Below are 24,809 nucleotides of genomic sequence, written 5' to 3'. Positions count from 1 at the left end.
TGGGAGGGGAGATAATAAATCATAGAAGAAAATGAAGACTGATGCTTAAAAGATGTATTCACTTAGCTTTAGAGTTTTTATAAATAATCCCAACTAGTATTGCTTCCCTGAAATCTTGTTCAGAGTCTAAAAATTCCATTGTTTCTGTGTAATTAGTAACTCAAAATAACTGACATCAAACCACAGGGCACAGATTACTGTATTTAATTTAAAATAATAGTAATTTTATGTATTCTCAAAATCATTATATGCAACGTTTGGCATTAATAATTTCAAAGCATTTCACTCTTTTTATAGATGTCAGTACAGGACTCAAGCGGTCATCACTGGAAGTGATAATTTAAAAATTTCAAAAGTATATACGTATATATGCCAAATAAGAATATTAATATAACTTCAAGTTTAAGATATGACATTAAAATAATAAATGCCTTGGACAAGTGATTGGGCATCTTGTCAGAAAGAAGCAAGAACACATTCCATACGAAAAGTTCCTACCACATTTATCATGCTTATTTTGGATTTAGAAAAGTCACCAAACCATTTCTAACCCAAGGGCCTGAAATTACTGGGACTTCAAAGCTTTTCTTCTTTTATAATGATGGCCCATGTCTTAAAGAAGTAAGCTTTCATTTTTACTTGTTCTGTATACAGAACAAATAGCTACTCAAAAGAATCCAAGGAACCAGACAGTTTTGTTTTTAATTCTTAGGTACTCTACACAATGTTTATAATTACATTTTAAAAGAACATTTCTTTTAGGAATAAGGAAATAACTCAATCTATAAAGAGTTATTGTCAGAAAAAATAAAAAAAGTTTTGCCAGTCAAAAGAATTAACACCTTAATTTAATGGTCACAATGGGTCAACTGTATCTGCCTGGCTAAAAAAAAAAAAAAAAGAGGACTCAAAATATACTTAATGATTCCCTTGGCCAAAGTGGATCAAGATTTGTATTTGTGTTTTGTATTAAAAAAAAAAAAAAGTAAATTATACTTCTTCTTAAGTTTATTTTTAATTAAGGTCAGTGCAAATATTGTAAAGCTACATGCGTCAGTTTATACTCTTTTTCATTTCTCATGCAGATAAATTTGGCTTAAAAACAGCACTATAAAAATCAACTTTAATAATCATAGTCTAAATAAATGAAACATCGAAAACAAACTTTTAAAGAACATACCAGGATTGTGGATACGATCCAAAAGCTTCACAGAGCGTGCACTAACAACGCCCCCAACATGTACAAGAAATCCAGGAGGAAATGCAGTCAAGGTAAAAAATGGAAATTCCTAGTAGAAAGAAGAGGAAAAAGTATAACTGAGTGTACAAAGTACAAAAAAACTTGCTTGTTAAAAAGCTGACATAAGGAAATAAATTCCATTCCTTTAATTCCATATATTATACACAATTTGTATGTAAGTTTCCTAGATGTTTAGAGTTTTTAATCCATTTTCTCGTATATGCAGAATCCAAGCACTCTTCATCAATTCCCAGTAAGAAAAATGTTCTTGGAGTTCCTTCCTCTCAATCTCCTATTCTGATAGACTTCGAAATGAGATGAGGGGATTCCACTCTACCCCATACCTACTTCTATTGGGACTGACTCCCCCTCACTTTAATGCTTTTCCCCAAGTCTAGGCTATTGGTAAGACTCAAAGGCCTGGAGCTAGAGATCTAAAAGAATGTGGGAATGAGGGAGATATAGGGAGAGGATGAGCCCTGTGGGTTAAGAAATACATAGAATGGTAAATTTCAAGTTGAGGTCTGTAGAGAATTGCTCTGTGTGATTATTTACTCTATCAAGATGAGGGCAGGAGAAAATGTGAGTTCATAAATGTATTTTAAGGAAAGGAGAAAGGTATTTTAAGTAGATGACAGCAAAAGAAGGCAATACAATTCCATAAGTTATTTGAAGCTATATTCTTCCTTTCTCTCTCAAGAATATCAATCTCATCAATTTAGAGACAAAGAGAAGCATGCAAGAAGAAAACAGTAGAGAAAGGAAAGTCATTGAAATAGTACCCAGGAAGGAAAGGGAACCCCTGTAACTGCCCAAATATAAAGGTCTATCACAGTGGTCAGCAAACTCATTAGACAACAGAGCCAAATAGCAACAGTACAACGACTGAAATTTCTTTTGAGAGCCAAATTTTTTAAACTTAAACTTTTTCTAATGCCACTTCTTCAAAATAGACTCGCCCAGGCCATGGTATTTTGTGGAAGAGCCACACTCAAGGGGCCAAAAGGCCATATGAGGCTCAGGAGCCATAGTTTGCCGACCACAGGTCTATCACATTATACAAATTGCATTTGGGTCAGGGAACTAAATATCTGACTTGTCTGGCTCCAAGATTAATGTAGCTCACTTAACCAGAAATCACTTACAAGTAGCCTCAGCTATTCAGAACCTAACTGAGAACTAGAAAATAAGCAAAACAATGCTCTCAACAGGTAAAAGAACTGTTACAGTTCCAAGTACTAAAGTTTATGTACTTTATTCATAAGAGATCCCTACTGATCGTATTCACAGTACGGCATATAATAATTTTAAATATTTAGGGACATATTCTAAAATCTCAGTATCCTTTTCCCAGACCACAGTAGATTAAATACAGCAAATAAAACGCTGGAAGATAAAGAGATACAGAATACAACTAGAAGCAGGTACATTAAAAGCAGCAAGAACAGTGACTGGAGAATACAAACTTAAAGGATGGAGAATACGAACTCACCAAAACATAATTAACAAAGCACAGCAATTGGAGTCATTCAGCAAAAGGCAAACAGTTTGGTACATCTCAGTAACCCAGGAAGATACAGAATAAATATATATAGTAGTATGTATATGTGTATATATGTGTGTATGTATATATGCATGTGTATGTACAATATATAAAGGTAATTCAGTTAGAATGTATAAGTAATCTCTAAATTAATAAGAGCAAGAAAGCCTAGGCTATGTAAAGAAGAGTAAAAAAACAGTCTATAGGAGTGGATAGGTTTGGCCCAAATAAAAGCAGAGGAAAGGGAAGGCAAGGGAGAAAACAGAAGGGGAATTTCACTTAAATGTATTTTAAAATATTTAGTCAAACTGCCTTCTTATTGCCCCCTGAACTTTTTCAATATATGTTTTAAGTAAAAATGTCCAGGTAAGCTTGTGTTACTACAAACTTGTGTATTTTATCTAATAAGCTAACTCTTAGGGAAAAAATTTTTTTCATTTTTAAGAACACAAGTTTTTAATTTCCTCAAAATACTGAGGCATAATATAAAAAATCCCTTTAAATTTACTCTTTACACTTAAATATAGAGTGTCCCAAAAATATATACACATACATGTTTTTGATAGCTCAATTGATGTTTCTTTCTTTTCCAATTTAACCTGCTGGAATTAATAATTATTCAAAGTGTGTATACATTTTTTTGGGACATCTGTATTATAAATATTCTGGACAAAAGACAAAACCAGTTTTTTAAACAAATGGAAAGCACTTCCTTCTAAAACAAGAAATAAATTAGGTCACATATTAAAAACTTCTGCAACCCTAGCCAATCTGGCTTAGTGGATAGAGTGTTGGCCTGTGGACTGAAGGGTCGATTCTGGCCAAGGGCACATGCCCAAGTTGCAGGCTCTATCCTGAGGTGGGGGGAGAGGGGACATACAGGAGGCAGACGACCAATGATTTTCTCACATCACTGACCTCTCTCCTCTCTCCTCTCTCTCTCTCTCTCTCTGAAATCAACAAATATACATATACATATATATTTTTTAAATCTGCATATCTGCATATAAGATTTGAGGTATGAAAAAATGAAGCTAAATGCTTTCCCTTTTTCAGATTCTTTGACTCTTCTATCCAAATTTCAGAAGATGGGATAAATGGATGAGAGGAAAGCCTCTGGGTCACAACAGAAAAAAGTAAGGGAACAGCTGCCCAAAGAGGCAGAGGCCAACTTCACCTCTGCCCTGCATGTCCCAGTTCATGCACGCAGCACACCCACTCACTTTAACACACATACTTTAACCTACAGTATAGAAAATGGCATTATTATTCAACCTTCTCAGAAGAATTACTGCTTATGTCTACAGCCAACCTGTAGCTCTGAGGTTCAGCACCTATCGTCTCCACCTCAAACACCAGTAGCTGCTATAAATTACTCGGACTGTGCCAGCCCTGTGCAAAGTATTCTAAAACTGTCCTTTATAATTGTTCCCATACCCTAAGAAGGAGGTACTATTATATCCACGTTTTAAGTTAAAAAGAAACAAAAAATAAAAAATAAAAAATAAATAAAAAACTGAGCTCAAGAGGGCCTGAATATCAAATCTCATCATCTGTCTTCTTATTTCTGGTTAAAACATTAAGTTGAAGAGTTGATTTTAATCTCTGGTCTATTATTATACCTGATGAATGTATGGGTTCTCTAGTCCATAAGGACAGCTTTCTTAAGATCAGCCCAAGCACACACTGCTTTCATTGCTCAGATGAAACTTCCAGGCACTGTAAGAGACGTTTTCTCTAGAAAGTCCTTATATTTAAAACATCTTGCCCTTTGGTACTTAGATAAGCCTGCATATGTTGCTGCTTTGACATAAGCTACGTGCATGCAGCATAAATCTATTAATAGCATGTACTCAAGACAGACTAGTTGAAAAATCTTGAGAATACAAGAGAGTATCTCTTTTAAGATTTAAATAAGATTTTTCTTAGATGCTTAAATAGCTTATTTTAAAAACATATGTTATTTTTATTATCCTAAGAGACCAGAGTAAACTTTCTAGACATAAAACTTCATGCCAGATTCCTATGATTTATTATATAATTTTACCTCCATTTCTAAAAAAAAAAATCATAATTTATCAAATAAGTTTGCTCTTATCAATGTTTCCCCAAAATGTGTTACTCACTAAAACATATTTAAATGGAAGATTCAATGGTAAAATATGTTTAAAAAACACAAGGTCAAACTAAGTTAACTAAGTTTCTTTACTGAAAAAAAATAAACATCCCAGAATCAACAGAGTGATTTTATTTTTCTTATAGGTGAAAGAAGAGTTATATTGAAATATATATCTATTTGCCTTACATCAAATAGTTCATAGGCAAAACCTAAATCTAAATAAAACTTTAAATTCTATTTCTCATCATCTCCCAGTAATCTGACACCTGTTTCCAAGATCTTGTCAACTTATTCTATAAAGAGGTAATATGCAAATTGACCATCACTCCAACACACAAGATGGTTGCCCCCATGTGGACACAAGATGGCCGCCACAAGATGGCCGCCACAAGATGGCCGCCACAAGATGGCCGCCACAAGATGGCCGCCACAAGATGGCCGCCACAAGATGGCCGCCACAAGATGGCCGCCACAAGATGGCCTGCATGGGAGGGCAGTTGGGGGCGACCAGGCCTGCAGGGGAGGGTAGTTGGGAAGTTCCAGGTATGCAAGGGAGGGCAGTTGGGGTGACCGTGATGGCAAAGGAGGGCAATTGAGAGTGACAAGCCTACAGGGGAAGTCAGTTGGGGGGGGAACAAGGCCTGTAAGGGAGGGCAGTTGGGGGGAGGGGGGAGAGCAGGCCTGCAGGGGAGGGCAATTAAGGGTGACCAGGCCTGCAGGTGAGGGAGGTTGGAGATGACCAGCCTGCAGGGGAGGGCAGTTGGGGGGAACCAGGTCTGCAGGAGAGGGCAGTTAGGGGTGACCAGGCTGGCAAGGGAGGGCCTGTGCACGAAATTTATGCATGGAAAAAAGGGTGCCCTCAGCCCAGCCTGCACCTCTCTAATCCGGGATTCCTTGGGGGATAACGGACTGCCAGTTCAGGCCCAATCCTAGGGCCATCCCTCTCACAATCCAGGAACTCTGGCTCTTAATCGCTCACCAGCCTGCCTGCCTGGTCGCTTCTAATTGCTTACCCCCTGCCAGCCTGATTGTCTCTCACTGCTTTTGCATGCTGGCCTAATTGCCCCTAACTGCCCCCCTGGCAGACTGGTTGCCCCTAACTGCCCCCCCTGCTGGCCTGGTCACCCCCAAATGCACTCCCCCTCCAGCCTGGTCACCCCTAACTACCCCCCACCAGCTTGGTGGCCCCTTACTCCCCCCATGCTGGCCTGGTCGCTCCCAACTGCCATCCCTGCCGGCCTGGTCACCCCTAACTACCTCTCCTGCCAGCCTGGTTGCTTCCAACTGCCCCCCTACTGACCTGGTCACCCCTCACAGCCGCCCCCCCACCAACCTGGTCACCCCACACAGCCTGCTATTCAGTTATTCAGTCATCCCTCACTAACCCCCATACCAGCCTGGTCGCCCCACACAACCTGCTTGTTCAGTCATTTGGTTGTCCCTCACTAACCCCCCTGCCAGCCTGGTTGCAGGCAGCCATCTTGTGAGGGTGTTACAGTCAATTTGCATATTACCTCTTTATTATATAGAATGCTTTTAAAAGTTCTTAGTACAGAGAGTAAAGTCACAGGTACAACATATAGGCAAAATCTCGTTATATCAACATCAAGGCAACCCAAGTTTTTCTGTTCCTATGAATTCTAGAATAATTAGATTACAGGACATAATCCTAGTGAAAGGGACTGTAGAAAATACAAAATTGGATGGGTGGAAGTAAGAGCATTCTGCACTAAAAAATGATAAGGGGACACACACACCTTCACTCTGGCCTTCTTCTCCATCTTTTTAGTCATTTTCTAAATTTCTTTCAAATGGGTGCTTTGAATATTTAGGTGGGCTTTTTGTGCCTGCAAACTATGAGAATAGCTGAAAGGCAATTGCTGCTTAGTAGGGCATAAAGCCAAGAACTGGGTACAGCTAAAGTCTCATCACTCTGTTTAGTTCAGGTCTATTCTCTCCAACCGGTCTAAAAGGCAAACAGAGCCCTAACTGGTTTGGCTCAGTGGATAGAGCGTCAGCCTGTGGACTAAAGGGTCCCAGGTTCGATTCCAGTCAGGGGCATGTACCTTGATTGTGGGCACATCCCCAGTACGGGACATGTAGGAGGCAGCTGATCAATATTTCTAATTCTCTATCCCTTTCCCTTCCTCTCTGTATAAATCAATAAAATATATTTTTTTTAAATAAAAAATGAATAAAAGGCAAATAGTGCATATACAGATACTCTCAGCACAAGCAAAGAAAGTCAATCTGAAAAACACAAGTATTATCAAAAGGCCAACCTCTAGGAGGAAAAAACACACCTCTGTTTTATAAAGTGCATCCTTTTATAAGTATTTGCTATATTACAGCTTTTTTTTTTAATGCTAGTGTAAAACGGAGCATGTGAAAGACATTCTGTAAATCAGACATGATGAGAGCTATGGAACTGTGCCTTAAAATAACTGACAGGACATAAAATCATGCACAGTATTAGTTAAGTAGAAAAAAGAAAACAAAAACAGCCTCATACTGCTATTAAATTAAAAAAAAAACAAAACTTTGCATTATGAAAAGAAAAAAAGCTGGCAACATGTGTTAAAAGCATAAACAAAACTTAAATGATCAAGATTAAAACTAGAAAAACTACAAGAAATAGGCTCTCACACATGTTTTAGGAACATACCCGCCTTCTACAGAACCTATGAGGCGATCCTCCCTTAGCATTGAGGTTTATAAAAAAATAAAAATGAAAAGAGAAAAATCATCCAATAACTTAACTACTCATTTTTCCATTTAACATATTCAATAAAATGTTAAGTATAATATTTTAAAGAAATGTACTCAAATACTGAACAACCACATTATTTATGTTAATCTAGAGAAATATAAAATCTGTGCATTTCTTACACTAAAGAGATTGGCCAGTAATAAAAATAATTTCAGCAAATAAAAATTTTAATATACTTTTAATATTTAAAACTAACTTTTTTCCAGGAAAAATCTATTATTTCTTTTCATATATTATAATTTTAACATAAAATTAGGAATAATTTCACCTTCAATGAATATTTGCAACTAGACTATTTCTAGTAGGAGACTGGAGGATAAAACACAATTAGTTATACAATTTTTCCAAATTAAAAGTTATTATACATCAACAAATCACTATATATCTTAAATACAGCCTAGACTTTGAAATTACAATATTTCAGATACGTAACCAAAATCAGTATGGAAATAAGTTAGAAGTGCATGTTAGATTGATAATACAATCACATCAACAGTGTAAAAATAAAGAATGTTGAGTGAATCTTACCCTCTGTTCCAATGCTGACTGCGTCTGTTGTCTTAAAAGAGCTTTAAATGGCCCCCCTTCTTTTCCAGCACTACCACTTCCCATTCCTACAGAACATCAGTACATAAATAACAAAAACAACTATAGAAGCAGAAAGATTAATTGCATTCATCTTCATAAATATCATGAGTCAAAATCTGTTTAAATGATCTAAACATTTAAAAGTATTTGAGGCGAGTAAACACATATTTTATTCAGCAAGTTCACTTGAGAAGCAATATGTCAACATTCTACAGATCACAACTAGTTTTAGACTTAATTTGTTCTATAAATTATTTTTAAATTAATTTAAGGTATTAAATTTTTGCATAATATTCAATTTTTTAAAATGAATCTTCCAATAAAATATAATCATGATAATACCAATTATTTATGCTAACAATTTAAGAATACTAAATTTGAGAAATATAAAATGTTTGTCTAAAATTAAGTATAAAAAGAAAAGTACTAATTGTCCTTACTTAAAATATTCTAAAATTCTCTAAAGAGCATGAATTTCAGGGTAATTTTGAAATATAGTCGAATGTGTTTTCTAATAAATTCCATTTCTAAACATAACATTAATGTCAAAACAGTATTAATATCCATAGTTTTCCACACTCATTTGCAAAAATCAACATAAAATTTTTAAAAAACTAAAAATCACAAACATGTAATAGACACATCACAAATGTTATGTCGTTATGCATGAAAGAATTATATTTCACAATTTCTTAGATGTATTTTTAAAGGCTTAATTTTAAGTTTCTTTCCCTACCTTATTTTATTCTTTTGATAATACCAAAAGATCAACTATGGTAAAAGAATTATAGATAGCAGGGGACAGGTGAGAAGCCAGTTCTCTACAAACTAGAGTCACTAGTTCAATCCCACCATTTGAACTGAAGAAACATATCATCATAGTCACTACAATAACTTTTACATTTTTAGCTGTTCTTGGATAAGGAAACAATGTTAGCATATGTATAGTCCCATTCTATTCTTTTTTTTTTTTAAGGAAATTTATTGTCCTTGTAGTAACCTAAACATGATTCTTAGAGACTATACAATACTAAACATAGAAATTAAACTAAGCTCTTTACATGAAGCATATTGAAAACCATAAAAGAAAATATAAGTTTGTAGAGGTAAATGAAATATAAAAAATACAGCAGAATAACTTAAAAATTAAAGCAATGGACATAAAAAATGGAAAATGAAATAATATTACCAAAACGAGACTTAAACTGATTCAAACAGAATAATTTACTAATGTAACCATATGGTTTAGCAACATGATGGTACAGGTCCAATGTGAATAGAGTTGGTATGAAGGGAAAGAAAGTAAAACAGACAATCTAGTAATAAGAACCTAGTAATAATTGGAAATATGTCTACCTAAGTCCTTAGAATATAATACTTTGAAATATAAAAATAATTTTAGCAGAATATTCATAATTATCAAATAATCTTCAATCATGTCCTTGTGATAATGCTAATCACTTAAATCTGTCTAACAATAAGAAAATAAAAAGTACATCCTGCATAAAATACCCACTACTTCTTTGTAGTATCAAAAATGATTCGAAATAAAGGGATTAAAAAGCTGACATTAAGGTGATCCTACCAGAAGCATTCAGGAGCAGCTCGTCACTGAAAGAAACACTTTTCCTCAGAACGGGGCTGACAAGGCTAGAGTGATGAGGGGGGAGGCTAGATTCCGAGAGGAGGAGACAGGACTTTTTAAGATGAAGGGAACCACAAGAGAGAGAGGGGGAGCTGGGATACAGGAAAATCCTAGAACCCTGTGGGTAAGGTGCTGTGGAGGAAAGTAGCGGAGAAAAAGATGTAGATTCAGAAGATGAACAGAAAATGCAGGATAAGGAAAACAATGATGAACCAAAACTTAACAGTAAAAATGAATTTTAAAATGCATACACAAATTACACTAAGTTTATGATGTCATTAGCAAGACATATACCCAACATAACATAAATAGAAGGCATAGTCTAAAATTTAACAAAACCTTTACAAACTTTGCATTCTTTAATATTTTTAAATTACTAACGTAAGATTTTATGCCATTCTAATAACTTTTAGTTGATTTCTTTAAAACACTTAAATTACCTGCCTTCTTTGCATAAGAAAGTGTATGATTAAAATGTACTGCATCTAACAAATTTTAAAGCCAGAAATTTGTTGCCTCGAATAGAAACACTTATTTAAAGTGGTAAAGTACAGCTCTTCAAATATTACTAAAAAAAACAAAAACAAAAACATATCCCTATGAGTATTTAAATTGAAAATTTTAATAGTGCCACATTAAGCAGTTGCCATTATTCATCTTAAGTAAACAAATATTATTTCTGTCCAGCTTCAAGATGTTAATACTTTTCTTTCTCTTCTAAAATTTTAAATACTCAAATTTGACCATAGTACTATTTGCATTTACAAAGATTTGGGTTCCTAGGGGTCAAATACCATTTTTTACATGATTAAAAGCCTGACTAAAAAAAGTAAAATTGAGCTTTAGTTAGGTGTCAAGTCAGTATCCTAACACTAGCATTCTAAAATTCCATTGTGACTAGTTGAGTATTTGGGAAAAGCATGAAAATAAAATCTTATTAAATGTCACAAATTTGAATCAACTGAAATAAATCAATATAAATTTTTTTAAAAATAAGACCTACCTGAAAAACAAGTAATAACTTTAATTATGAATTGGGGGGGGGGGGGAATTTTGCAGTCTAAGGTTTATTAACTTAATTTTATTTTTGGCTCCCCAGTTTACATATAATAAGTCAATAGTAACCAGCTTATCTATCCTATTTTTCAGGAGACTGATTTTGAATATAGGTAAATTAGGAGACAGAAAATTATGAAATAGATACTGAATTACAGTTTTAGAGATTTTAAAGCAATCATATTTATCATTTAAAAATTCCACAAGAAATGAGAATGCTCCTCAGGAATATTTGAAGATATTCAGGGAATCATGATAAAGCCAAAGGACTAAAATTGACTAATATCCTATAAATATGCTACTGAGGTAGTGAATAATTATAGGCAGAACAAAATAATTAATTTAGAGGTAGCTTATAAATATAGAAATATATGAGAAAACCTCTATTATAAATAAATTTTAAAAACTAAAAAGTTGGAGCTAGAAAATAAAATACAAAAATATTTTCATTTGATAATACAACTGACTGCAAACTAGAAAGCTAAGAGAATAGATTAGTTCAGTTAATGTATTACTTGACAATCTTCTTTAGTCTTGGACTTTATGGTAAACTAAAGAAAAAGAAACAGAAAGATCAAGGAAATATTTTCAAAAATTAAAGATAATATTAAAAAGTGGCCTGGAATACACAAATAAATAGCAACTAAACAGTTTTTAAAATATTTTTAAGAAACCTTATTCTTCAAATACTATCCTAAGTCTTTCTTGTTTTGTTTTGTTTTAATTTGTTTTTTAAATGTATTTTTACTGATTTGAGAGGAAGGGAGAGGTCAAGAGATAAAAACATCAATGATGAGAGAGAATCATTGATTGGCTGACTCCTGCACGCCCCCTATTGGGAATCAAGCCCGCAACCCGGGCATGTGCCCTGGACTGGGATCGAACCCAGGACCCTTCAGTCCATAAACAGACATTCTATCCACTGAGCCAAACTGGCTAGGGTAGTCTTTCTTGTTTTGATTGTCATGAATTCAAGGCCAGAATTTCATTCTTCAGTAAAAAACAAAGTAAACCACTATTTGAAGATACTATATCATAGAAACACATGCTTGAAACCTATATGTTCATGTTGACCAATGTCACCCCAATCAATTTAATAAATAAATGTGTGTTTTTTTTAAATTAAAGCACTATTTGAATGGTTCCGTGAATATGGTTAAGATGCTACAAATCATGTTAATTTGCTTAACATGAATATGGTTAAGATTACTATCAAATTATCAATTATTTTTGGATGTCAGTCATAATTATCCTATATAATAAAAGCCTAATATGCTAAGTGTCCGACTGTTTATTCAACAAATCAGCCAGTCGCTCTGATGTGCACTGACTACCAAGGGGCAGATGCTCTCTCTCTCTGACTGGTAGGTTAGCTTGCTTCTGGGGCCTAGCCGGACATGCGTGGAGCCCTCCTAAGTTCCCTCCCTGGCCCCGATAGTGCACCGATGGGGTCCCTCGGCCTGGCCTGCACACTCATAATTTGGGGCCCCTCAGAGGATGTCAGAGAGCTGATTTTGGCCTGATCCCCACAGGCCAGGCCGAGGGACCCCACCGGTGCATGAATCTGTGTATCGGGCCTCTAGTGTATATGTAAAAATACAGATACTCTTTTTAAAGAATTAGGTGCTCATATAAATGACTACATTTATAAAAGTAGATATTAAAACTACAGGCCTTTTTTTAATAACCTTTTTTACTTTGGAAGTAGTATTGGTTCTGGAATTAGATTTCTTTAAATTGCCTTCATAAAATCAGGTCATTTTATAAATTTCTTGGCTACCATGAAAATAAGGTTATTCAAAATAAATTAAAAAGAACTATACAAAATGTTTTCATTAACCTGGCAAGAAATTGCCAGACAAAAATATTTACAAAAATCGTAAACTATTAACTTTTAAATGTTTTAATTTATTTTTCTTTTTCTCAAGAAAAATAATTTAATGATTAAGTTAATTCTATTTTATGTAGTAAGGAACAATTTAATTTTTAGTCAATTTTTGTCATAAAACGTATTCAGAAAATCTCAAATTATCAAAATACACATAGGAGACAGAAAAATTATATTGGGTCGGCAGCTAAGTAATTGCGGGTTTCACACATATATGCTTCAGTTGAATTTTTAGGTTTGCAGACATAGTACAAATGTAAAACACATTTTGTTATTTGATAGTTGGCTATTCAGCTGTTAACCAGTAAAAAAAGTTTTTTGATCTGTTTTGTAGTTTTCATTTGGCGTTCGTTGAAAAATGGAAAATCAAAAGGAACATTTTCGTCATATTTTGCTTTTTTATTTCCGCAAAGGGAAAACGCATCGCAAGCTCATAAAAAGTTATGTGCTGTTTATGGTGACGAAGCCTTAAAAGAACGGCAGTGTCAAAATTGGTTTGCCAAATTTCGTTCTGGTGATTTTTCACTCAAAGATGAAAAACGCTCTGGTCGTCCAGTTGAAGTTGATGACGCCCTAATCAAAGCAATAATCAATTCAGACTGTCACAGTACAACACGTGAGATTGCAGAGAAGCTTCATGTATCACATACATGCATTGAAAATCACTTAAAACAACTTGGCTATGTTCAAAAACTCGATACATGGGTTCCTCACGAACTGAAAGAATCACAGTTAACGCAACGCATTAGCAGCTGCGATTTGCTAAAGAAACGTAATGAAAATGATCCATTTTTAAAACGACTGATAACTGGCGATGAAAAATGGGTTGTTTACAACAATATCAAGTGGAAAAGATCGTGGAGCAGGCCAGGTGAACCAACTCAAACAACATCAAAAGCTGATATTCATCAAAAGAAGGTTTTGTTATCAGTTTGGTGGGATTACAAAGGAATTGTCTACTTTGAACTCCTACCACCCAACCGAACGATCAATTCTGATGTCTACATTGAACAACTAACGAAATTAAACAATGCAGTTGAAGAAAAGCGGCCCGAATTGACAAATCGAAAAGGTGTTGTATTCCATCATGACAATGCAAGGCCACACACATCTTTGGTCACTCGGCAAAAATTAATGGAGCTTGGTTGGGATGTTTTGCCACATCCACCATATAGTCCTGACCTTGCACCATCTGATTACTTTTTGTTTCGATCTTTACAAAACTCCTTGAATGGTAAAAATTTCAATAATGATGATGATGTCAAATCGTACCTGATTCAGTTTTTTGCTAATAAAAACCAGAAGTTTTTTGAACGTGGGATTATGATGCTGCCTGAAAGATGGCAAAAGGTCATTGATCAAAATGGGCAATACATTACAGAATAAAGTTATTTAGTTCCATGAAAGAATTGTCTTTGATTTTCTTTAAAAAATCCGCAATTACTTAGTTGCCGACCCAATAAATTTCATACATTGAGATATATGCAAGAATAAGTAAAAAAAAAACTGCTATTTTCTAATCTAGAAATTGAGACAAGAAAAAAACATTTTAAAGAACAAAAAGTTGATAGGTGCATGTATTCCAAAATAACCATATTAGATGTCCTTAAGATTTTTTTCATAATAGAATCTTTATAAATATATTCCAAAATAGACAGAAAACATGAATTCAAAATGTTTATACTGCATGAGGAATTCAACTGCAACTAATAGTGTTCCCTTTTATTCAAATGCTTTCAGATGTTATTTCTCTTTCTTGAGCATGAAATGAAAAATATAGACTGCAAAAATAAATCCTGGACTTCATAGCTACACTGTGACTAAATGAATAAAATGTTGATTTCTGAACTATACAAAATCTTCGTATTTTAATTCTAGTACTGAAAATGATCACTGTTCACATTACCTTTAACCTTAACTGCCAAAAAACAGGAGAAAAGGCTTGGATGGAAAGCTAACAAGAAACAGAAACAAATCTGAAAAAGAAAAAATAGAAAAAAATAAAAGGTGGGTGGAAGCGCCTTACCAGTCTTGGGTGTCAAACTCAAATCTGTGTCAGAAGAAGAGGACTGTCGGCTGTAGGACTTGGAAGGTGAAAAGGAATAAGTTTGGTTTTTCAGAGGGGTGGAGGGTCCTGATGAGTGAGTATTGGGGTTGGGATCTTCATTGAAGGGAATCCTGCCAGAAGAAGGTGGAGAAATATTAAACAATCATGTGCCAAAGGACTTGATGGAAGGCAGCATGATCCAAACACCAGGAAATATTGGGGCAGGGCCAGCAGTCATTTCTTAAGTGTGGAGCTGGGTATGAGGCCAAAGTCAATCAACTGCTGTTTAACCATTCATCATTCTTCAAATAAATAATTATCTGCATTGAAACAGTAATAAGCCAAGTAAAAAAGCAAAAAAGCATGAAATGACAGACTAAGGGGGGTAAAAAATATTAAAAGGAGAAAGAAACAAAAAGAATAAATACATGACTGAAAATACTTTCAAATAAACAATGCTCTTTTTTAAGTTACCAAACAATGATGACTGCAAATGGTGTGTGTAAATATTCACAACTGTTTCTATATTTGCACACACAGATATCATCAAAAGAAAGATGTTTCCTTATCCTATAGCATCAAGAGTGCCACAGCTAAAAATAGAGCAGAGAGGAAACGAATACAGCTACAAAAAATCATTGCATTTATGCAACATAGTTGCTTACCTCTTTTCCAAAAGCTCTCTTCCACAGAATAAAACAGACCCTACTGTCACAAGTTTTGTGCATAAAGAACATAAGCAAATCGGAAGTTTTGGTAGCTATTTTGTTTAGAATCCAATCATCAATTTTTATTCTAATCAAATGTAGTTTAATTGCAAAAATACATACTGGAAGATTCTCCAAAAAAAATGCACGGAGTGCATCCAGAACCCAGGGTTGTTAGAAGACCTATGGAAGAGACTTTGGAAACTGGAAGAACATTTTCAATTCCATGTAGTTACAGCCTCTATGGAGGCTAAATACAGGATTTCTTCACTGCAACTGGACTTTGAGTGAGAAAAGGAAGAAGCCAAGACTTGTGGTACCTGCCTACACTACCTGCCTGCCTGCCCTCTGCAGCCACTCTGCCTGTGGCCTGCCTTCCCCAGCTCTGGAGTCTGAGCAGTCTCGTACCAGTATAGATGAGAGTGGGAACAGACACAGAGAAGTTCTGAGTAAGTCGTGAGCCAGTAGCAGTGTGAATTGGGCTGTTGTGAGTCGAGCGGCATCCATGGCTTGGAGGATGAACCAGCGGAGACCTGGGGGAATTTGTGGTCAAAGTGGAAGAAAAGAAAACAATACATACAACAGATAGCAAAGTTTTGTTAAAATAATTTCAAAGGAGCTTTAGTTAGGGGAGAGGAATTATTTTTTTAATCCCTAGCATACAAAAAAAACCAAGCTGAAATGTTTTAAAAATAGCTAAATATTTATTAATTCATTAGGATATAATTATAGTTTTAAAGGATCAGATTTATAAATTAGGACTGTGAATACAAAAGATAGCAGGTAGAATTGTCAGTGGAATTAAATTTCTGAAAAAGACTAAGATTTAGATTAAAGCTGCTCTAAAATGTTTGTTATTATTTTGATCACAGAATTTTAGGAAGAAAATACCCATAAAAGTGGAAAGTCTATAAAGTTCTTATATTATTTTTTAAACTGATATATAAATAATTGCTGATATAATTAACTATATTTTCCATAAATAAAGTCTAACTAACAAACCTATTTCTGTCTAGAATCTTGAGATAAGGATACTTAAGAATAAGAAAAATGACACCATAAAGAGAAACAACTGAAGTAAATGGCTATAAGCCAATATAAACATTGCCTATTTTAGCATATCAAGTATATATAATAGCTTAAACTTAAAAGTTATACTGGGTACCAAACAAAACAAAGAAACACCGTTTTTAAAAACACAGTAATAAAGCAATGTAAATTATTTTTGTCTAGCTCTCTCAAACAAATTATTTAAACTTAAAATAGATTAAACTACATTCTGAATTGAAATATAAGATATCAACTTATATCCTGCAATAGACCACATCATGCACATGTATGAACATATTTAGATCAGATACACAGATGTATATTCATGTACAACATTTCAAAATAAAGTATATTACAGAACTAAAATTTCTAACTTCATATTGGCAATTATTTCACTATGCAATGCCTTTGCTTATGTATAATAAGGTGAAAATAATCATTATATTTTCTCTAAAAATTATCATATATCCAGATTTTAATTTTAATTTTTTGTTCTTGTTACTCCTCACTCAAGGATATTTTTCCACTGATTTTTTTTTTTTTTGGAGAGAGTGGAAGGGAGGGGGAGAGACAGAGAAAAACACAGATGTGAGAAGACACAAGAATTGGTTGCCTCCTGCACACTCCCTGACCAGGGCCAGGGATCAAGCTTACAACCAAAGTACGTGCACTTGACCTGAATCAAACCTGGGACCTTCGGTCTGTGGGCCAGCGCTCTATCCACTGAGCCAAACCAGCTAAGGCAATCATATCATAATTTTTTTTAGAATTCAAATTAAAAGCAGGCCAAGAGCCCAACTTTTCCTGGCATCTCTTTTTCTTTAGCATTGCCCCATAGACACTCCCAACAATCACAATTTTTCAAGGTTCAAACATAAGCTATCATTAATTGACAATAATGGTCTACAGACTACTTTCTGGAAATATCACTGATTTTACAACAGGACAATTGTTTGCTTTTGTTGCTAGTTTAAATTTAAAATGTGTTTAATATAACTACCGTGTTTCCCCGAAAATAAGACATCCTCCGAAAATAAGACCTACTTACAGGTTTCCTTCTGAGTGAAATATAAGGCATCCCCCCGAAAATAAGGCCTAGGCTAAACATGAGAGATTTGGTCCACTGATTCTGAAAGAAATGGAGTCACAAGAAATTCACCAGGAAATTCAGGAATTGGGTTGTTATGATGATGTTCCAGAAGATGATTACATGATTGTCATTGAATAAATGAGTAAATTCTTGATACTGTAGGTTCACAGTTTGTCTGGTTTGTGTTGACAACTACCGTACTACCATACCGTATACAGGTAATAAATTTCCTTTATTTTCATTTAACAATAAATGTGTACCGTATTCTTCTTCATGGAAAAATAAGACATCCCCTGAAAATAAAACCTAGTGCATCTTTGGGAGCAAAAATTAATATAAGACATTGTCTTATTTTCGGGGAAACGGTAATAAAAATCAAACATCTCAACGATGATTTATTTGTATACAAACTGAGTGAGGTTTTTGGTTGTTTTTTTTTCTTTCTCTGTTGAAATGACTAATAAAGTTAAGAAGTCTTATAAGAATCAGCCCTGGATGGTGTGGTTCAGTCATGACAGAGTCACCCCATGCACAGAAAGGTCTTGAGTTCAATTCCCAGTCAAAGGCATGTGCCTGGATTGTAGACTGGATCCAGCCCCAGTCAGGTCCTGTGCAGGAGGCAGCCAATTGATGTGTCTCTCTCACATCAATGTTTCTCTCTCTCGCTCGTTCTCTTTCTCTTTCTCTCTCTGCTCTGTCGCCTTCCCTCCCTTCCACTCTATAAAAAAAGAAACAATGGAAAAAATGTTCTCGGGTGCTGATTAACAAAACAAAACAAGAAAGTCTAAGAATCAGTGTCATACAGAGGAGAAATTATGGCTAAAATCTCTTAGTATTTTTTTTCTGAAGTAGAGAAGTAATAAATCATATTTAATTACACTTTGTACCATCAAGATAACTCAACTAGGAAACAAAAAAGATTTACATTGTATATTACATTGAACATCTAAAAGAAAAAAAAATTATGGAGTAGAACACACATTAATAAAGGTAAAATAAAATAAAATGAGCATTATAAATGTTCAAATTATGATATCACATTAAAAACTCAAATACACTGAAGCATCATCATAATGTATTTTCGGAGTTCTAATTTGTAACAATCTCTTTGCATGAAAGGCTGCCTTTCTATAATACCCTAGTGGCACTTCTAATATCAAATCCATTCACGCAGGAACATAATCCAAACTATCTTTTATTAAATTCTCATCTAGAATCAACAATGTTATAATTAAATACCAGAATAATTATAATCAACTGAATCATAAAACAACTTTAAGCTAGCACTCAAATTGACTCATTATCAAAAATACAAAAGAAGCTAGTTGAAATAAAGCATTCTGAGTATTGAGGGGTTTTTTGAGGGGGGGGTAAAACAACATGACTTAATAGTAAGATGTCTTACAGAAAAATCTTAATGAAGCAACTTAAATTCTCCATGAATATTTGACAATTTAAGGCAAATGGCTACAACAAAATTAGAAAGAGAAAACGTACATAATCCCAGAAGATTTACATTATTGAAACACTTCCTGGATGCAGATAAAATATATTCCCCTAGTACTCATACATAATTTTAAGACACTAACAGGTACTGTAGCTTTCTCTTTCCATTAAGTTAGTGAAAGGAGGAAAACTTCAGAAATCACAGATGCACAAGCCAGACCCCTGAAGGCAGTGTAGATAAAGAGGGAGGGTGGCAGGAGGAGGAAGGAACCAGGTCCTTACTTAAATTTGCAAAGAGGAGAAGAAAAAAACACCTGAATTCCAAATTCCCCCAAAAATCTACCCCTGCAATTTGACTTCCCCTGAAGTAGCAGGCAATTGATATATTTTTAAGACACAACATTTTAAGTAGAATATAAAGCAAATTCACTCTTTCATTTTATTTCAAATAGTTCTGAAATAAAATGAAAGAGTGAATTTGCTGTAGAGTGAATTATTTGCAATGTATTTCCAAACAAAATAAGGCAATATATGTGCTCCCTCTCTTGTGCAAAAATTTAATCTGGATTAACTAAAGGCCAGCAGAAAGAAAGAAATAAAAAGAATAAACTTAAGATAAAGGGGAAATTGTTTTTTAAAAAGATAGTGTTTTAGGTCCTGGCCAGTTTGGCTCAGTGGATAGAGCGTTGGCCTGTGGACTGAAGCATCCCAGGTTGGATTCCTGCTAAGGGCACATACCTGGGTTGCTGCTCGATCCCCAGGGTATGGCGTGCAGGAGGCAGCCAATCGATGATTTTCTCTCATCATTGATGTGTCTAACTCTCCCTCTCCCTTCCTCTCTGAAATCAATAAAAATATATTTTTTAAAAAATGTTTTTAAATTGTTTTAGCTGGGCACACGCCGCATTGTGTTTGATCCCCAGCAGGGGGCATGCAGGAGTCAGCCAATCAATGATTCTCATCATTGCTATTTCTCTCTTTCTCCCTCTAAAATCAATTTAAAAAACTAAAATTAAAAAAAAAAAAAATGATTTTTTTTAAAAAGATTGTGATTGTTTTCTAGTTAACCTCTCTTGACTACTGCTGAACTAGAAAACATTTCAGGTTTCTAACTACAGAATTCTGACTCTGATGATACAGGAAAGGGGTCAGCAAACCAAACACAGGCCAAATCCATCCTGCCATCAGTTTTGTGAGGAAGAAAGTTTTATTGAACACAACCATACTCATTAATTTGCATACTGTTGATGGTTGCTTTCCCAGGATAGTAGCTGAGTTGAGAAGCTGCTGTTGGCAAAGATTAAATTATTTACCTGAACCTTCTGGTTATTTACAAAAAGTTTGCTGATCCTTGAAAGACTCTCTAGATCAGTGATTGTAATTGGAAGTACTATTGGCATTTAGGATGGAAAAAGTTTTCATAAGGAAGAGTTGTCCCTTGCTGCACAGAATAGTCAGCATTTCTAGTCTCCAACAGAATCATCTCTCTCACCCAATCATTATGACAGAAAGTCTATTACAAATAGACTTTTTTGAATGATGACAGGCTGAATCCAGCCAACAAAGTTGTTTTCTTGAATTACACTTTTTTTTTTTTAAATGTGTGAGCCTAAACCCCTTTAGATAGGATCAACAAACTCCTTTTTTTAGTAAATAAAGATAGACACTATATCGCTAGTGCCTGAAATACCTGGCCTTTTATTTATATACTATAGGACCGTTGCACAGATTTGTGCACCGGTGGGGTCCCTTAGCCTGGCCTGCACCCTCTTGCAATCTGGGACCCTCTCAGGGAATGTAACAGTGCGCCAAGCGGCAGGCAGCCAGGAGGAGCCCAAGCTGGGGCCAGGCACCGCGCCGCTGCAGCTCATCCTGGCCCCGCTGCACCTGCCTCCACTCCATAGTACTGCCGCAGAGGCAGGAGAGGCTCCCCGCCGCAGCTGCAATCACCAGCCATGAGCCCAGCTTGTGGCTGAGCGGCACTGGCTGTGGGAGCGCACTGACCACCAAGGGGCAGCTCCTGCATTGAGTGTCTGCCCCCAAGTGATCAGTGTGTGTCAAAGCGACCAATTGACCCGTTGCTTAGACATATATATATATATATATATATATATATATATATATATATATATATATATATATATATATTTATATCTATATATCATTGATTGGCTACCTCTTACATGCCCCACACTGGGGATCAAGCCTGCATGTGCCCTGACAGGAATCGAATCACGACTTCCTGATGCTTAACCACTGAGCTATGCCAGCCAGACAGTACCTGGCCTTTTATAGAAAAAGTTTTCTAATGTCTCCTTTAAACAGTCCTCAGTATTACCTATTTAATTATACCCAATTATTTATATAAACTGCTTGGCCTCTGTAGACATTCAAGATTGAGACAAAGTCAATCTTTCTTGCTTTCTATAATATGTTGCTAATAATAAACATAACTGAATTACCAGGTATAATATTTTAAGTATTCCCCAGAGAATAAGTAAAATTCCACACAATTCATAAATATTCATTTTATGCTTTAGATATACAGTGTTTAAGATCTAGATAAGTTTAATTGTATCTTACTTTATTTAAATTTCATATTAGGACTATATATATAAAATATAGTTTTAAGCTTCAAATGTTGACAGTCATCATTAGGAAAAAATGTATGTTGAACAACACTACTAAAATTTTTGAGCCAAATGAAAATGTATAGTTAAAAGATAAAAAAGTTCCTTAAGAACAATTCAGTGATTCATACTTACTCCTTCATGTCTTTGGATGGGGAATTACATGCAGGAAGGAATGCTGCTGGGCTACTTAATTTATCCAGTGTACACGCTGTTCCTATGGCTCGTACCACTAAACCAGATTCGCCTTCCAGATCAAAACACTGTAAGTACCCAACAACCGCATTTCCTCTCATCTCAAGCACTTTCAAGCCAATCTTCCTCTGCAGTTCACCTATAAAAAAGGAAGGAAACTCATTCCGCTTTATATCTCCACATTATATAAAATAAAACTGGATATAGTAGTAATAAGAGTCTAAAAAATCATGGGTTTTTAGAAATTGAAGGGAACCAACTTTCATGGAGGTAAGATATTATTAGCTACATTTTACAGATGTGGCAGGTAGCATTTATTTACCAAATAATTTTCAGTTGTGTGCTATGTGCCTGGCCTTCCTCCTCCTTCTAAGTGCTAGATATATCAAGATAAACTAGAAAAGTAAAGCCCCAAATCTAGTGGAGTTTACATAATGTGAGAGAAACAAACAAAAACAACAAATATAAACACTATATATAACATATAGAAAACATAGCATATAATATAGTCTAATATAGTTACATATAATATAATGTATGCATTATGTATTACATATTATATAATACAAATATGTAGAATAAATATAATACAAAGTAACACTTAATTAAATGTATTATTCAATATATTAAATCTAATGCATGTTAACTATGAATTAACATATTCATAACTATTTATAAATATTAAATAAATATAATACTACTATAAGTATATATTTATAAGTATAATTTAAAAGTAACAAATATAAATACACTTACAAAGAAGTAATATAAGTATAAATATAATCAATTTAATAGTAATATAAGTGTAAATATCTACTTAAAATACATAAATTTATTAGATATAATTTTTTCTTTTTTTTCTTTATTGATTAAGATATTACATATGTGTCCTTACCCCCCCATTGCCTCCTCACCCCACTCCCATCATGCCCTCACGCCCTGGTGTCTGTGTCCATTGGTTAGGCTTATATGCATGAATACAAGTCCTTTGGTTGACCTCTCCCCCTTACCCCTCCTTCCCCTACCTTCCCTCTGAGGTTTGAGCATCTGATGGATGTTTCTCTGCCTCTGGCTCTGTTTTATTTTATTTTTTAATAAATCTTCATTGTTCATATTATTACAGTTGTTCCTCTTTTTCCTCCCATAGCTCCCCTCCACCTGGTTCCCACCCCACCTGTCCTTACCCCCACACTGTCCTCGTCCATGTGTATGATTTTTGTCCAGTCTCTTCCCACATCCCACATCCCCCGCCCCGCCCCCAAGAATTGTCAGTCCACTCCATTTCTATGCCCCTGATTCTATTATATTCACCAGTTTATTCTGTTTCTCAGATTTTTAATTCACTTGATTTTTAGGTTCACTTGTTGATAGATATGTATTTGTCACTTTGTTGTTCATAATTTTTATCTTTACCTTTTTCTTCTTCCTCTTCTTAAAGAATTCCTTTTAGCATTTCATATAATACTGGTTTGATTGTGATGAACGCTTTTAGCTTTTTCTTATCTGTGAAGCTCTTTATCTGACCTTCAATTCTAAATGATAGCTTTGCTGGGTATTGTAATCTTGGTTGTAGGTTCTTGCTATTTATCGCTTTAAATATTTCTTGCCACTCCCATCTGGCCTGCATAGTTTCTGTAGAAAAATCAGCTGACAGTTATACGGGTACTCCCTTGTAGGTAACTGTTTTTCTCTTGCTGCTTTTAATATTCTCTATTTGTCTTTTGCCCGTGGCATTTTAATTATGTGTCTTGGTGTGGTCCTCTTTGGGTTCCTTTTGTTTGGGGTTTTCTGCACTTCTTGGACTTGTAAATCTATTTCTTTCACCAGGTAGGGGAAGTTTTCTCTCGTTATTTCTTCAAATATATCTTGTTCTCTCTCTTCTTCTGGTACTCCTATAATTTGGAAGGCAGCTATGCTCACCACTATACTACCAACGCTGCGGCTGGTACTCCTATAATTTGGATGTTGGCACACTTGAAGTTATCCCAGAGGGTCTTTACACTATCTTCATATTTTTTAATTCTTTTTTCTTTTTTCTTTTCTGGTTGGGTGTTTTTTGCTTCTTCATATTTCAAATCTTTGACTTGATTCTTGCAATCCTCTTGTCTGCTGTTGGATCTCTGTATATTATTTTTTATTTCAGTCAGTGTATGCTTAATTCCTAATTGGTCCTTTTTCATATCCTTGAGGGTCTCCCTATATTTCTCAAAGGTTTCTAGAAGATTCTTGAGTAACCTTATAACTGTGGTTTTGAACTCTATATCCAGTCATTTGCTTTTCTCCATTTCCTTCATTTGTGACCTGGTTCTTTGTCTCTGCATTTTGGTTGCTTTTCTGTGTTGACAGAGTGGCTTTGTGTATCCTATAGGGCCCAGTGGCTCAGCCTCCCTAATTACCTGAGGTGGACACTCTTGGTGCACCCTTCTGTGGGCTGTGTGCACAGTCTTATTGTAGTTAAGCCTTAATTGCTGTTGGTATCTCTGGGAGGAATTGACCTCCAAGCCAACTGGCTGTGAGGATCACTTGTGTCTATGATGGGAGAATTTCTGTGCTGGAGACATCCTTATGGGGCAGAACTTGCTTCAGTGGGGCTTTGGCGCTCACTGAGTCACCCCCTGAGTGTGTCTCTTATGGATGTGAAGAATTGTAATCTGGATGGTCTCACTCTGACCACTGGAGTGCAAAGTCAGCCTCTGCCTAAAGCCACCCAGCAGGAGCTACAGAGGATCTACAGAGAGATCCTTTTGGTTTGGGGTTTGGAGGTACCCAGATGAGATCCAGCTGTGAAGCAATGC

At 35.2% G+C, this 24,809-nt stretch overlaps 1 protein-coding gene across 22 annotated transcripts in view; it reads right to left on the bottom strand.

The window, feature by feature from the left end:
• Positions 1-24,809, bottom strand: part of C2CD5 (C2 calcium dependent domain containing 5) — a 96,024-nt gene that overhangs the window by 53,702 nt on the left and 17,513 nt on the right. For 7 of the 22 annotated variants that reach the window (XM_084877180.1, XM_084877170.1, XM_084877175.1 and 4 more), the window contains exons 7-10: positions 21,955-22,153; positions 16,012-16,136; positions 8,201-8,286; positions 1,181-1,289 (exon numbers count right to left, since the gene is read on the bottom strand). In XM_084877180.1, the coding sequence (XP_084733306.1) occupies positions 1,181-1,289; positions 8,201-8,286; positions 16,012-16,136; positions 21,955-22,153 (519 nt within the window). Of the gene's footprint in view, positions 1-1,180; positions 1,290-7,567; positions 7,601-8,200; positions 8,287-14,875; positions 15,028-16,011; positions 16,137-21,954; positions 22,154-24,809 lie in introns of all 22 variants that reach the window. The other 15 variants (XM_084877178.1, XM_084877183.1, XM_084877165.1 and 12 more) reach the window with 3 other exon arrangements.

This window comes from Pipistrellus hanaki (assembly GCF_964339955.1).
Source record: "Pipistrellus hanaki genome assembly, chromosome: 3".
In the NCBI taxonomy this organism is placed as follows: Eukaryota; Metazoa; Chordata; class Mammalia; order Chiroptera; family Vespertilionidae; genus Pipistrellus; species Pipistrellus hanaki.
The sequence above is the reverse complement of the archived record's forward strand: the minus strand, read 5'-3'. Positions and strand labels throughout refer to the sequence as shown.